Raw genomic sequence first — 15,701 nt, 5'->3', positions numbered from 1 at the left:
TAATACTGTTTAATGATAAATACCAGAATCATTACAATTTTCAATACTTATCTTGCATCATTTTTTAATTACATATTACAGTATTGTCAGTATAAGTTGTGGCACAAAATTTTTGTCATACGTTATATAATATAAAATAAAATAAATTATATGTAGATATACGGTTGATATAACATAAATGGTACAAGCTTATGTTTTATACAAGAATTCCTTTTTCATTTCAAGTATCGTCTCTGACACTTTAATACTTAGAATTCTTATATTGTTTTCATATTTTTTCATTCTCTACTTATCTATGTGTTCATAAATAATCGCTCGTTGATTGCGATAACCCTAATCCATGTCCAGCGTCCTATGGATGATTATATCGACTAGTTCGAAGTATAATCTGACTATAGCAAACAGCAACTGAATGGTTTAATTATGCAAAGTAATAATCATAAATTATACAAACGATTCAGAAGCTTTGGGTATATCGACAGTTCTAACATTCAACCGAAACTTCACCTTAATTTTTACTCTATACTGTTCGCGATATCGTTATAAACACGCACAAAGCTTCCAGTATGCTATATTTCATTTCAAATATGAACATTTTATTAGCTCGCGACGCGGGAAACGCTAGAACTTGTTTTGACGAAAGTCTTAGTCTCTGTTTTTTTTTTATGCGATGCAAAGTAAAGTCGAGGTAGTCGAATTCCTAGAAAACCTATTTTACCATGCTGGTAAAATATCACCAACGTTTACAAAGCTTAACTATATCTGTGTACACCGCAAACTTCATGCAGTCAGCATGTGTCCGATGACCTGTCCGATGACCTTTTGTAAATCGTATCACGAATTATATACCACATTACTGTAAACTAAGAAATTCGCAACACTAACATTTTTAATAGACTACCATCGTAATAAGCATCATTAAAAATGAATCCGATTAGAAGAATATTTCGCAACTAGTCTAAAAACAAAATTATATCAAGCCTAGCCAAGCTTGACAGTGTTCTTTTACATCGGATAGTTTTAGACGCGCATATCCAAGAGCCTATGAAATAAATGGCCAGAATTTGATACTTTTCCACAAATTCATTAGATCATCGTACGAATTTTTTTCTCGAAAACAAAGTCGTAACAGTCGAGCGGAATTCTCTGTGATTTGATTTTTTGTACCTAAAGAAAATAAAAACTCTTGAGCTTCTGGTCACGTTAGATATGACGGCAAATTAAATTTCTACGCATCAATTCGTTCTCAATATCATCGAACTTCATTCACAGAGAAATAAAGCACGCATTAACGATCGTAGGCCGGAAGAACGGTGGACGTTCCAAACGTTCGAATTTCAAATCCGCCTCTATTTTACGGCGCCATCTTGTGTGTAACGCATTTGGCAACATCGCAACGGCAACACCGTTTGACTCTATTTCATTACGTGGTGTCGACCCAGCAGCTGCACACCAGCCAACAAGAGGGCCAGAAAGAGGGGGAAATTCCAAATAGAATTCGGCTTCGGCTTTCCGAATCCCGATGATTGCGGCCATTACCGCCATTACCTCCATTACCGCCATTACGACAACAGCATCGGCATCGGCTAGACGCAGAGAAACAAGGAACGAGGACGGATTCAGTAAGTAATAGCGTCTATTTTGAATTTCAAGTCTTATAGCCTGTTGAATCGGGTGTAATATTTACGTTAGTGTTCGCAGATTGTCATTCCTGTGTGGATTATCAGGTAGGAAGCGTTCTGTTTCATTTGATAACCTAGTTTTGCTTTGAGAGCACGAGTTTATATTATGTACACAACAATTTGAATCGGCTCTAACAATAAATGCTTGTGAATATTTCAAGATAGCGATTCGGATTAATTTTAGTGAAGAAAAATGTCGCTAGAATTTCACTCTGCTGTGAGCACAGGCAGTTGATAAGCATAAAGTAAAGTCTCGTCAGAAATACGAAACCGGTTTTTTTTTTTACGAGTTAACCTATATTTCCGAGGACGCCAGTCACGACTCGTGAACTTGTTTCGCGGCGTCAGTGTATTGTTTTCATTTAGAATGACTTAGTTTACTCGTTTTTTGTTTGTTTCAATAATCCCTAGATGAATTGACTCTTTTGTTATTGTTAGATTTTACAGTGCTCTGCAAAACATTATCAGCATTAATCCTCAATGACAGTGTCAAGAAAAAACTGAGATTTTTTATAGTAAAATACCGTTGCTAAGCTGTTTACAAGAAATTTTACGAAGTTGAACTTGACTCGACACCAAATGGGAATCGTAAGCTCACCCCTATAATTTAATGAACTTATCCCATGCAGATAAGTAAAATGTGTTCTATGCTATTTCACACATTAAGTGAAGAACATTGCAATAAGTTAATTGAAACTTTGCAAATGTTTATCGCTAGTAAAAAATTGTTACATATGTATATTTATTCGCAACACATTGACCATTTTCATTCACCCGTTTTCAAACTTTATAAATATTTAACTGTTAAGATTTTGTGGAAAATTTTACTGCTTGGACTATATAAAAAAATCTTGATTGTTAGCTACTCACATTATTGTAAATAACACGTGTATCACCTGTCGTCGGTATTATTGGAACATCAAACTCATGCAATTTTATATCTTTATACATAGATATGACCGTGGTGAACCCACGTCAATCTGCGTCTCCAACCGCTGACCAGATAGAACTGGTATCAAGATATAAATCTCTTCCATTTGAACTGGCAATACAAAAAATTCAAGCAAGACTCATATGGCAAAAGGATCAGAAAAGACAAAAGGAACATGAGAAACGTAAACAAATGATGATAGAGCATGATAATCGCAAAAGATTGGCGAAAGATAAAAACAGTGACCATAGATTACAAGTTCATCCATCGAAACATTATAGTCCGAAACCAGAACCTTCAACTGTGTCCACATCTAGAATGTAAGTTACGCCCGTTACCTTTTAGAAATTCAACATTTTTTTATCGAGTCTTGAAATAGCTATAATATCAACGTGAGTAAGATTGCAATAGTAGTAACTAAGGCAACTAAGCGATTGTGGTTGTATCTGAGATTATTGATTCATTTAAAACTACGAATCCTTGTGTCGTGAACTGCAGTCAAAAACCCAAAATTACCAGTTCAAGTAGACCTCCCATTATATACTGCCCATGAAGTAAAAAATTCTTGTTCGTAAACACTATTCACTCTTCAAACACAATTTCTATAATATTTTTATATTTTTATAGTATTCTAACGATATACGTATTTCAAATGTGTATCGTAACATGTTGCATGCCTAAGACAAAACCGTCACGCCTGGAAAAAAGTTTGCTTATGAATTGTGTTCAAATTAAAGTACAAATGGTACTAGATAAGTTCTTATGACATTTTTGAAAAAACGAGATTTTTTTAAACATGGTAATAAATTTGAGATAGATCTCTAACTGGTCGATTCTACAATTCAGTTATTCAATTCAAGTATATGGTTGAGACAAATCTCTATTCTCTAGCAAAGATTATTCAAAAATTTTCTACAAAATGTGAAACAATTGAATGATTGGTTTTCTGGATTATACACGTCATTTCGAATCACCAAAATCATCTTCATACTTCTAAAAGAACTTGAATAATCAATGTTCACATTTGAGTTGAACCTCTCAGTTGTTATTTACAAATCTGATCAAGTTTCTCTGCATCCGATTGTTTTTCCAATTCGATTGTTTTCATTTTGACTCATCTTCTCTCTTATCTACTGATATTAATAGTCTCATAAACAACAACATTTAATATCATAAATCTTTTGCGCGTAAAGCGTATCTTATGGAATTATTGACAATGTGTTCAGATATCAACGCGACTCAAGAAAAAACTCTTGGAAATCAACTGCTACAAAGAAAGAGATGTCTTTACTCAATGTTGTCGCCAGATCTGAAGATCGAGCAGGTCCAGGTAATAATAACCCCCACATTGGTCTCCTTCTCAAGAAACAGGTATACCATTTCAATGGGAATGGAATTATTCCCGGCACCATTTGAGAATGAAGGAGATACACAAGGATTTTTTGCTCCAACTTATTTTATCATTGCAAAAGTATCATATATACTTCTTAAATTATTAATGACGTAACTTAAATTTTCAACATGATTGAGAAATTCTTATGGATGGAAACGAAGATAAAGACGCAAAAACTAGAATTGACATAATGGGATTTTACACTGGTCCTAAATTCGTTAGTAGCATGCAATTTCCATTTAAAATATAAACGTTTAGCAATAGCTCAACAACCTGGAGATCACTTGCTGCAGCAACATCATCTTATGAAGATCAACTCGTCATCGGCAACGACAATTCTACTGCAACGACAATTCTACTGCAACAGGAGATGCGGATTTATTTCTTTCCCATTATTCAAATGTTTGTAAAATAATAAATTTTCAATTTACCTAGGTGTGGTTAAACAAGCCATCGGAGGATGAAGATCCATGTGATCACGTCAAAGATGTAAGATCAATTTTCTTATTATCTGGTGATATTTAAATTGATGTCTCTGCTGCTAACTACTGCTTTTGCTTGAAAAATACGGCTGATTTGTAAAAAAAAATATCTTTTTCAATAATGGAACAAAATAAGAGCACCTATTGTTTAATTAAAATTTTTCACATTATTTTTCAACAACCAATTTTTTTATACAAAAGTTCACATTTAGTGCATGCACATGTTTTTGCTCTAATTTGATGTCACGAGAATATGCAGTATTGTTGAAATTTTCACTATTAGTCTTCTTTATGCATACTGCGGTTGCATCACGTTGAAACTCTTTATGCTCGAATTTTGCACTTGCATTACTCTTCTAACAACACTGGAGGACTTAACACCCAAGGATTTCAAAACATTGTCGTCATCAGGAAGATCTTATTCAATCAATCACAAAATTGATTAAAACTCTACACCCGAAGATCCTGGAACTAAAAACTGAACACGATAATTAAAAAAAAGTAAATAAGCATTCGCCGTTTCATAAAAAGTAACTTGATCACGAAATTTTTTCTAAAGTAGTCATGTTGTTGCAGAAATGATCTGAAAGTTAAATATATTTTGTCACTTTATATCAACTTTTTTGCTCAAACCCATACATTCTCAAATGTTCTCCATTTTATTGAAAATCAACAGCAATTTAAATCCAATTTTTTGTCACATTACATGAACTTGTGGGTTTTAAACATTTTCCAACAAATGGTAGTGCATGCGAATGAAGTTTTGCTTTTCGACTATTGTTTACCTATACATAATCTTTGTAACACAATGAGAATACTGAAATTAATATTTGTAAATGCGATGCTTTCCGCGTAAAAAATAAATTAAACAATCTAATACAAAAAATCATCAACTGGAGGAATCAACACACGAAGATTGTGAAATAAGAAGACCATCGAGGCAGTGCAAAATATTCCAAATCATCAACTGGAGGAATCAACACCCGAAAATTGTGGAATAAGAAGACCATCAATGCAGTGCAAATTATTCCAAAACAAAATCAATAATAGTCTTCTTTTCAATATTATTATATCTCTTTTGAAGACCGCAGTTCAGTCAGATCTATTTTCAAATATTAAGTGACAGTAAAATTTGTTTCAAGCACAATTGCACATTACATAGCTCTTTTCATGCCTCATGCACAATTTTAATTTTTTATAATAAGTCTCAATAAAAAGTAACTTTTCTATGTAACTTCATTAGTATTCATTTCAAAAAGTGCAACTATCAGAAATTGATAAACTATCGATCGAGACAACCAATAGTTGGAGATCATCATACGAGTACAACTGGAAGATTGAACAACATCATCAGGAGGATTACACAATGGCATTACGAGGATTACACATTGACATCATCAGGAAGATTACACAATGGCATTAGGAGGATCACACATTGACATCATCTTGAAGATTACACAATGGCACTACAAGGATTACACATTGACATCATCAGGAAGATTGATCAATCTATAATTTCAATTCAAAATTTACCAGTGAATTGTTTCTTTTTTCTTTTTAATATTGCCGTGTCTTAAAAACAATTTACCAGTGTATTGTTTTTTCTTTAAATATTGTCATGTCTTGTACGAAATGTGTCTCGTAAAATGTACGAGTTGAATTCAATACTCTTGAACTCTAGATATCTGGTATGCATGTAAAATTTTTTCATCCAGATTTACAATTTGAACCGTTTCCATCGAGTATACTGTTTTCCACTTAGTTTTTCATTTGTGAAGTTATAAATCAGTAGTATGGCCACGGGAACTGAACTATGTGCCTTTTAAATGCAATGAAATAAATTCTACAAGGATTCATCATTGAAGACTCAAAATCACCACCATGAAGAAGCAAGCAGAAAATTAAACCGAAAAATTTGCTTTCGAGTTAAGATTTGAAAGTGAATCATGCGGCTGTGAAGATTTAATAATATTTACCAAATCATAGATTACAATAATCAATACAACTTGCTATCGAATTTAATTTTATGTACCATTCATCTAATAATTAATATATAATTTTTAGATCGGTATTATTCTTTCAGGTTTATTAATTGAGTATTTAGATAGTGTGGTTGATAGAAATCTCATCTATTAGTAGCATTACTATATTTTAAATACATGTTCTTAAAACTTCTTATAATTCAGCAAAGTAATGCATTTAAATGGTGAAATTGTGATAAGTGTTTATTTCGTTGAATTTTCTTAAAATTCATCATTGGAGTAATTTTAATCACGAAGAAATAATCAAGGAACATTACATTAAATATGATCTTGAAAATCGTATTCACCACGTATATAAAAAGAAAAAAAGAAGAAAACCACATAAATCTGACCAAAATTAACTACTCACATGATCATTTTTTCAGTACATATTTGAAAGTAAATGGAGAATTAAAACTAAAAAGTAATTCTCGATTAACCTCATTTCGATAATTTTCTTAATTGCAAGCCATGAGTCAGTGTCAAAAATTATCAGTAATTTGATACTTACTCTAAAAAAATTGAAACTTGATACGAAAGTAATTTTCTTCTAGGAAAAGAGCCTCCCAAGCTCATAGAGCTACGTAACTTTTATCGATTTGACTGTGAATTATGAGTCTTGGATTTTCATTTGAAAAATACATTGAGTGATCGTTAAACTTTGAAAATTATTGAATTTCAATAAGAATCTATCAACATCCACAAATCACATTCAGTAAATAACGAGTAAAACTACACATGGCTTACAATTATTTTTAATTAACCAGAACAATGCAAGAAATTTATTTGGTGACTAATTTAATGGGCTGTCGTATATGTTCTATGCTTCTGCTTATATATTTTTATCTTGCATAAAATCAAATAAATCTCAAACGGTACTTTAACATGGATTCATCGTCACCTCAGGACGAAGACCGCGCCGTTTGGAAGAACCTAGAACTCATCGAAATCGCAGGGAATCAAGACGACCCGAATTTGACCGAAGAGGTATGCAAATAATTTCATCTTATCTTTAATCAAATCAGTCTTTGTGGGGATGTAAATTGTAGAAAAACTGCTTGTTTGAGTACTGGTGCATGAGAATCTTGAAGGTCTGTCCATAAATTACGTAAAGTTGTTTTCCAAGATTTGTGACTCACCCTTTTCTCTCTCTTCAAATAATTCCATAAACCACAAAATGTTGCGAATAATTCACTGTGTTGTGCACTTAGTAAATTTGAATTACAATATTAATGAATTTACCATTTATTACCCATTTAAAACATAATTTGTAATAATTTTTCTTTCAATTACCCTTTGAAAAAGTTTTTTATAAATGATTTTTTATCTTCAATCAAATGTGATAAAAGTGATTCTTAATCAGAGTATTCTCCGATGACAATTTTCAATACAATGCAGAAAACATTGAAGTGTAATCAGAACTCTGAAGAAGATACGACATATCTGCAAACAATTTGACAAAAAAAAAAAAAAAAACTTGAGAAATTGTCCAAACCAAAAACACAAAAAAATGTGTAATTTATGGACAGCCCTGGATCAAAGCGCTGAATAGATGCATGCAATGTAATTAAATCCGTCCTATAATATTCTTATTCAACTCTGTTCTTCGCTGAATCAAAAAACATGAATTTGTTATGGTATATTAATCATCATTTATAGGGCCTTACTATGACAACGAAAATAGGAATCGTGCGAGAAACTATCGTCATTCTCGTAGCCGAAGTCGTGCTAGTAATAGCTCTCATGGGTCCCAGAGAGGAAGGACTCAGAGCCGTAGTCCACGGCTTGATTATTCAAGACGTAGAACTGATGCCCATCGGCGGTAAGTAGTCATTAAATAATTAAATATATTTGTAAATTAGTTGAGAACGTATCTATCGAATAGAACATAGATTTATTTATAGTAAGAGGACTTAGTTTAGTTACTATGCATAGAATATAAGCTACGAAAAATGAAGTTTTTATTGTTGATAATCTAATTGACACAGGTATGTTTTAAAAACATGTAAAGAAATGTATTTGCTTCGGAATAACTTAGTTACGTAATTATTCAACCAAGTAATTGTTCGCATGCTTTGCATACCACATGGAACATGAATTCTACTTTATTAAACGTTGAAAGTAATGGCTGCAGAAAAATTATATCCTCCATTTCTTCGGATCGGTTATTTTTTTATGTTGGAAAAAAAAAACGAGAAAATATCTTTGGAGAGTGTAATAATCAAATATATTCACGAAATTATTGAAAAAATTTTTGATTTTTTTTTTTTTTTTTTATGTTTGAAATATCATTTAATTTGCTTTTAAATGGCATAATTTGCATGCTTTCTTTGGTATGAAATCAAGTTTATCATTCAGCAGTAATGTTAGTGTTCAAATTCTGGTATATGAGATATATACAAAAAAAAAACGTAAGTAGCAATGCTAAAACAGTATTCTACCTTACGATAGAAATTACTTGTGTTCGAATACAACAATTATAACTTCATTGAACGCAATAATCAAGAATTTATGGATTTTTTGAGAACGAACATTTTTTACCTTCGTAAAAAATCGTACGGAAGAATTATAGTTTTCATTTACTTGTTTTCTCTTTTTTTCTTCCGTTTTCTTCTCCCCACAGTATTACGGTATAATTATTGAAAGAGTAATTTAAAAAAAAAAAGAAGTATAATATATTCCACCGGTGCTCGGAGGAACAGAGTCAAAGACTCGATAGAATATGTATTACATATAAAGCATAAAAATAAAAACAGAACAAGCTTTTTATCTAGCAAATACGGCAGTACTGTAGGAAACTATAATTATCGATCATTATTTCAACCCGAAAATAAAAAAAACTGAGCTTAAACAAATTAAATCTATTTTATTGCATACATACTTGTAAACAGTATGTTCATCGAGACGCACTAATGCTTTGTACATTTATACGTATAATTAACATAACTAACGTAAGAAGAAAAACAAAAACACTGGCAGATATTTGCCAATCTATGAATATCTTCCCCATAACGTCACTTATAGCTACACTGGCACTCGAAATGTTTTGGTTGCGATATATAATGTACCGTTTAATTTTTGTTACTAAATTATGTCTTGTTTTAGCCTTACTAACGCTTCAGTTGGTTCACACGATGTCACACTCATTCCCTGGAATATGCTAAGCTTGCCCATGAGCACACCATGTCTCTGCTTACAGTTGCATCTTTAACTGTCACGCTTTGACGGATTTATCCAATGCTTATTGTACGCACGATTTAGCACCAAAAAACGGATCGCAGAAGAAGGGTAACTCATTTCTATTTGAAATAATACTGCTTTGCAGTTGTGTCGAAGGTTCAGGTAAATCATTTCACACACAAAGGTTAAATCCACTATAATTGGATGATATATTATGCACAAATATATCTATTAAATTGTTATACCTCTGCATATACAGGTAAGTATCATCACTGGTTTAATCAAATATTACTTTCAGGTGAAAAATGTGTATTTATACAACGTCACCTATAAACTGTGATTATTCGCTAATTAACTCGCTCACTTTATTCTTTCAATTAGCACGGCTTGAGCTAGATGTGTATGCAGGCACGCAATATGCACACATACATGTCTCACTTATACAAGAACAGCTTATGATTGTATACGTATAACAAGCCAAGCCATTTTTTTGCCATTAAAATAATTCCACAGATTAGATGCAGAGCAAACAGCGTAGCGCGATACATCTGTTTCGACTGCATCCTCGCCGATTTTCCTTCGTCGCGATGTTACCGGGTCGGGGATACGAACGCGTGCGTAAAATGTCGCGGTGAAGAAAGAAAGACAAATTTACGTGTATACTTACTACTAGGCCATGCTGCTGAGCGTGCCGCGCGCAATTTTGACGTGTACTAACACGCGGTATGCTTCACGGCTGTGCGCAGTGCGCTCAGAAAAATGACTTATTAATCCGTATACGCGTATTATATCTCATTCGTACTCGTTACCTTGCGTGAGCGCGATACGCGCGACAACAGAGTATTCGATATACTATACGAATGTGTGGGGGAATCCTGTATGACTGTTTCGTCATTATGGGAATACATGGTTGAAAAATTAACCTACGTGGACATATCGGTTACGTAATATATACATGTATGTGTGTGTCTCCAGAAAAACACTCACATTGTCTTCGTTTCAGCTTGAAAACCTTGGTTACGTATATATATAAATATATGTGCACCATAAGTCTTAGGATTTCTATTACTTTTACGTTTACTTACCAATGAATCAAGAATTGAATTTTTTTGTGTATATTATATCGCGCGTATACAGGACTGCTCGAAATGCAGTAATTATTTACAGCATGAGGTAGCAAAAATGATGGTTTAAACAATCATTCTATCATACTACCATGCATATAACTTGAATATAAACATGTTAAACGGAGTTTTCGTTGGTATGAACTCGTGTTAATACAATAACTAGTTATAAGGATTGCTATAATAATGGCTAACTAATTCCAAATGGTTTAATTTCTAAGTTACAAAACTCGTATATATGTTGTCTAGGTGTAATTGAAAAATCTCCATGATTAGGCAAAATTTTTATTGAATAAGAAATTAATATTCATTAAGGCGATATTTCAGAACTAATAATAATTATGTGATTTCTAATTTTTATATTCTTGTTCCCGTATTCATGTTACGAAATATTTTTTCGGCAATATGAAATAGTGCCTAGTGCACATACCCACATCGTAACAAATTTACCCGATAAAAGTAATACGCGAATATGTACTAACAGTGCTTAGCACGAAAAAAAAGTATCTGAAATATTAAATATTAGTAGTAATATAGGTATTTAATATGGATAAAAACATTGCATAAATGAAAATATGGATAAAAGTATTGCAAGTGTTAAATATGGATAAAAGTATCGTAAACATGAAATATTTTCATGATAATTTACGTACTTACTATGGATAATCGTATTGCTATATTAAATATGGATAAAAGTATTGCAAGCAATTAATATGGATAATAGTATTGCAATATTCAATGCAGTAACATAAAGCATACCACAAGTAAAACTAGTCATATAAGTTTAGAAAATTAATAAATATTAATATACTTATTTTAGTTCTGTATAAGAATACTAATACACTTTTATTTATTTTATTACAGCGGTATAAAGTACATGTTTCACCCATTGTAGCGAACTATGTTGTTCATAATTCTTCCATATTTTTAGACATTTAAGCAGACGATCTTCCTCAAGACATCGTCGGTCTCCTCACCATAATGAGTAAGCCACATTCTGAATACCTATAGATTTCTATTCGCAGATAAACCATTTTACGGAGTTACTAGAAACAATATTTAAAAATTATTATTATTGATTATAGGTCCGATTTTATTTCTCCAAATTTTAATACTTTTTTTCATCGGATTATTATACAAATTTCCACAGTCTTTTCAAATCAAAAATAAAATTCAATAAACTCCATGAAATAAGGAGATGTTTTAAAAGTTCAATATTCACCATCATTTGTCATTCGGGGATTAAAATGGTGAATTATATATATATATCGTTGATACAAACATGTGCATAAAGGCTTTATACAACGGATTTGCAATTTAATTTTCATTCATTTGAAATCTATATATGAAACACATAGTTTTTAAGTTATATCGAGTTTTATCATGCTCAATATTTCTCTATTTCCAGATTCAACGACAGACGTATTCGCTACAGAAGCCCTGTCCGTGAGAGACGTCACAGGTATTTGTATTTTTATTGTTAAATTTTATTAACATCTCAAACTAGTGTGTTCATCATATTCGTTGCAAAAATATATTGAGAAATCAAATTATGTATTTCATATCCCAAAAAGTAGGGGGAACGATGGAGCAGCTGTCCAGGAATTTGATCATGGACAAAGACAACAACCCTTGGCAATCAGAGGTGGTGCACCTCCGCTACCTCCGCTACCTCCACAACCTGCTGAAGCACGGGCAATGATGCCTTACCATCAAAGGTCAGATTTCATTTTATACTTCTATATTGACATTGCACGCTTGTTCTAAACGAAGGATGTATAAAAAAAACCAGTAACATGGTAAAAATAATCGTTATTCTTGATAATCCTAGAACAACTAGACACGATTTCGCTATTTTCGTCACTCTATGAATCCATTTTCAACAGGCCGGGTGTAGCCGCAGACTTTCTAAACGAATTGAGGGAACGAAATTTGATTTGTATTGCGCCGGCAGATATATTACAACAACCAGGGGTAAAGTATACAATTCTTCTTTTGTTCATTTATTTACTGGTATTTATTCCAGCGATACTGAAAAATTTTAACTTTAAAAACTCTTCGACATTCCAACAAATAGCATAATCGGAACAATATTGAAGTAAAGAAAAAGTGTAAAATTATGGACAAATGTCAGACGTTCGATGAGTTTTGTTTCTTTTTTTCTTTTCATCTTCTTGCAACGTGATTAATAGAAAAAATGAAATTTCTCACGCCTAAATCTTTTGCAGCCAAACCTTCCTCCTCAGCCGCCAATGGTAGAGCGGCCATATCCACCACATCCTTTGGGTCTGCAAATTCCAATTGATTGGGACCGCTACCCCCAATTTCCACCATACGTACCACCATTCCCGCCTGGAATATTCAGAGGACCCGTAATGCCTAGAGGACGTGGACGATGGTTCCCTCGCGGAGGACGTGGAGGACTCAGTATGTAAATTTTGGACATAATGTGTATTCACGTGATACAGGATTTGTACCATACGAAATGACTATTTTTTTTTTTTTTTTTTTTTTTTTGTGTTTGTTTTTTAGTGCCGATTAGTTTTCCGCTAGTCATATAATAAGTTAAGAAATCCTTTTCTTCCCCAGATTACTGATTAGGTGGACGTCAGTGGGGGAAAATTATTATTCGTCATTTTGTATAGAACAGGACGCCAGTGCGAAAAATTTCCCCCAGCAAAACCAATTAGAGCAGAAGGCACCGCTCAATGAACAGCCAAAATAAAATTACTGAGAATAAGCGATAAGATATTCTTGTAACCGTTAACGCATACGTAGTCTTTGGTATTTAGCTATGTAGTCGATATTTTGCAATATATTTTTGAAATTTTTAATTTTTCAAAGTAATTATCGTATACTTATAAATGTTTCATTTTTCTAAAATGAAAGGTTTGATGCGATTATATTTACCACGATAATTTCCGTTAATCGTACAAACATTGATGTGCCATATAATTTGATTTCATAATAATTGTGATTTTACGTTGCCCTAAATTCAGATTCTATTCTTTATTATTCAACATGCGATACCACTGACGAAATATAAATATTACCTACTATTAATTACTTAACACTTAATCTATGGTTTACTAAAATTATAAATTTTTACATTTTTAAAATGTAGCATGTAGAACATGAATCATGATAGATGTAGGCTTGAAACATATTACTAATTACTGACACTGGGATAATATAAATATCACATTATCATTCAAATACTTTATACTCATTACAATGTATTCAATAACCCATTTCATTACCAGAGCGGGAGGAACCAAGTTCGAATCCTCAGCCTGTTTCTGAGAGATTCAGAACGGCAACTTGAAGGAATTCTAAGACGGTCCCAAGACCCTCAGTCACTAAATCGACGAACTGAGGCTAGAATTTGGTTCCGGCTACACCTGAGCAAGGTTTTCTGCAGTTTCCCTTGTTCATTTTGCGAATGCGGGTGTTTCTATTAGATATCGTAAGACGAGCTGCAGACGCACATTGATTGTCAAAAATTCATAGCTCCCTCATCCCGACCAAACTTTAATTATCTTTTGGGAATATAATCTATCGGGCATGGCGGGTTGGAGGAGTCCTTATTGTTATTATTATTATTATTATTATTATACGACTGGATTGTAATACGAGTAACTCAATATATACGCATAATAACGGGAACGAAATTTATATAATATGTATAGTTACTGCATAAATTGTACTAATGTTTATTTTTTGATGATTAATACCTTGAGCCCCGATTACTGGGCATTTCATTTTCCATGGTTATGAATTATTGACGAGAATATCGGATTCTCAAGCGTAAAAGTGAATAGCTAGAAACCTAAGCGAAAAAGTTATTAATAAATGTTCAAATTTCGCCCTGAATAATTAACAGGGTAGGTTGAAGGTATCCTAGTAGTTGAAACAGGCTCAGTAATTTAAAAATACACCGTAGATTTACAATGAAAACTTTGTACCAAGAACGTACATTATATATGATTGTTCCCATTTAATTAATCATATTTATGTGTCAATATGACTGAAAAAAATTTAACTGAAAGTCAAGAATCGAAGAGCAGCTTGCCGTGAATAATTTGTGTGAGCCAGAAGTTCTCAACAAAAAAAAATAACTCAAACTTATTGTTAGTCCGGTGATATGAAAATAAAAAATCCCTCACAGGTGCGATATGGAAATGGGAGACCTTGCATAACTCGAATTACGAGTGTACCAATTGAGCCAGTAGTTGTTCAGGCCTCCCTGAATTACATGCTAGGCATAACGCCGCAAAGGAACTGCAAAGGGTGATCTACGTCTCGTGAAGATTGGAACGTGAAATGTTGAAGCTTTTTCTGTCAACATGCGAAGCGGTTCACTGCGATGACCTGTGAAGATTAAAGGAATTTGCTTGGACGAATGCCATGATCAGGTTTATTCCAAACGATAAAAATCGATAATTTTTATAACTATTAAATGACTTACATACTAGCAAATTTACCCTTTTTTTTTAAACAATACTCTTGGCCTTGTTTGTCGATCAGATCTCAAATTTTATGTAAATCTCCATCATTACAGGGTCCGATTCGTCGTGGTAAGACTCCCGATGGAATTTACCACGGTCAAAAAGCATGTCGTCGGCAAGTAACTCTTCAAATCCCGCTGTTGTAAGCCACTTTCATTACGTAGAAGTAGAATATCCACATCCCAAATAAATTCCTGCCATAATTGCTTCGTCGTGACGTTCTAGCGATGCCCAGAAAAATCCCAAAGACATCGAGTATTCTCAAATTTATCGGAGGCAATTTTTTGCCGGGAACATCGGTTCGCCCTTGTGACTAGAACGCAGAATATAACGAAGGTACATTGCACAAATATCCACACTGGAATGGATAATGGCCACAT

At 33.1% G+C, this 15,701-nt stretch overlaps 1 protein-coding gene across 2 annotated transcripts; it reads left to right on the top strand.

Moving 5' to 3' along the window:
• Window positions 1–1,558: 1,558 nt before the first annotated feature.
• Window positions 1,559–14,010, top strand: LOC124415935 (RNA-binding protein 26-like). Of its 2 annotated transcripts, none has more exons than XM_046896690.1 (10): window positions 1,559–1,622; window positions 3,840–3,943; window positions 7,416–7,496; window positions 8,169–8,331; window positions 11,745–11,798; window positions 12,222–12,275; window positions 12,388–12,531; window positions 12,700–12,787; window positions 13,042–13,240; window positions 13,403–14,010. In XM_046896690.1, exons 2-10 carry the CDS (start codon window positions 3,895–3,897, stop codon window positions 13,408–13,410), a joined length of 840 nt encoding a protein of 279 aa, XP_046752646.1. In that variant the 5' UTR covers window positions 1,559–1,622; window positions 3,840–3,894; the 3' UTR covers window positions 13,411–14,010. The 2 variants fall into 2 exon arrangements, with proteins under 2 accessions (XP_046752646.1, XP_046752644.1); XM_046896688.1 differs by lacking the exon at window positions 1,559–1,622 and adding an exon at window positions 2,579–2,933.
• The last annotated feature ends 1,691 nt before the right edge of the window (window positions 14,011–15,701 follow it).

Source organism: Diprion similis, chromosome 2, assembly GCF_021155765.1.
Source record: "Diprion similis isolate iyDipSimi1 chromosome 2, iyDipSimi1.1, whole genome shotgun sequence".
Lineage (NCBI taxonomy): Eukaryota > Metazoa > Arthropoda > Insecta > Hymenoptera > Diprionidae > Diprion > Diprion similis.
Note: the sequence above shows the minus strand (reverse complement) of the source record. Positions and strands in the feature narration are given on the sequence as shown.

Excerpts from the sequence above, each read along its gene's own strand:
- LOC124415935 (XM_046896688.1), top strand. The coding sequence starts at position 2,638 with ATGACCGTGGTGAACCCACGTCAATCTGCGTCTCCAACCGCTGACCAG. Across the intron at positions 12,532-12,699 it reads ATGATGCCTTACCATCAAAG|GCCGGGTGTAGCCGCAGACT; the intron begins GTCAGATTTCAT and ends CATTTTCAACAG. Across the intron at positions 12,788-13,041 it reads ATATATTACAACAACCAGGG|CCAAACCTTCCTCCTCAGCC; the intron begins GTAAAGTATACA and ends AATCTTTTGCAG.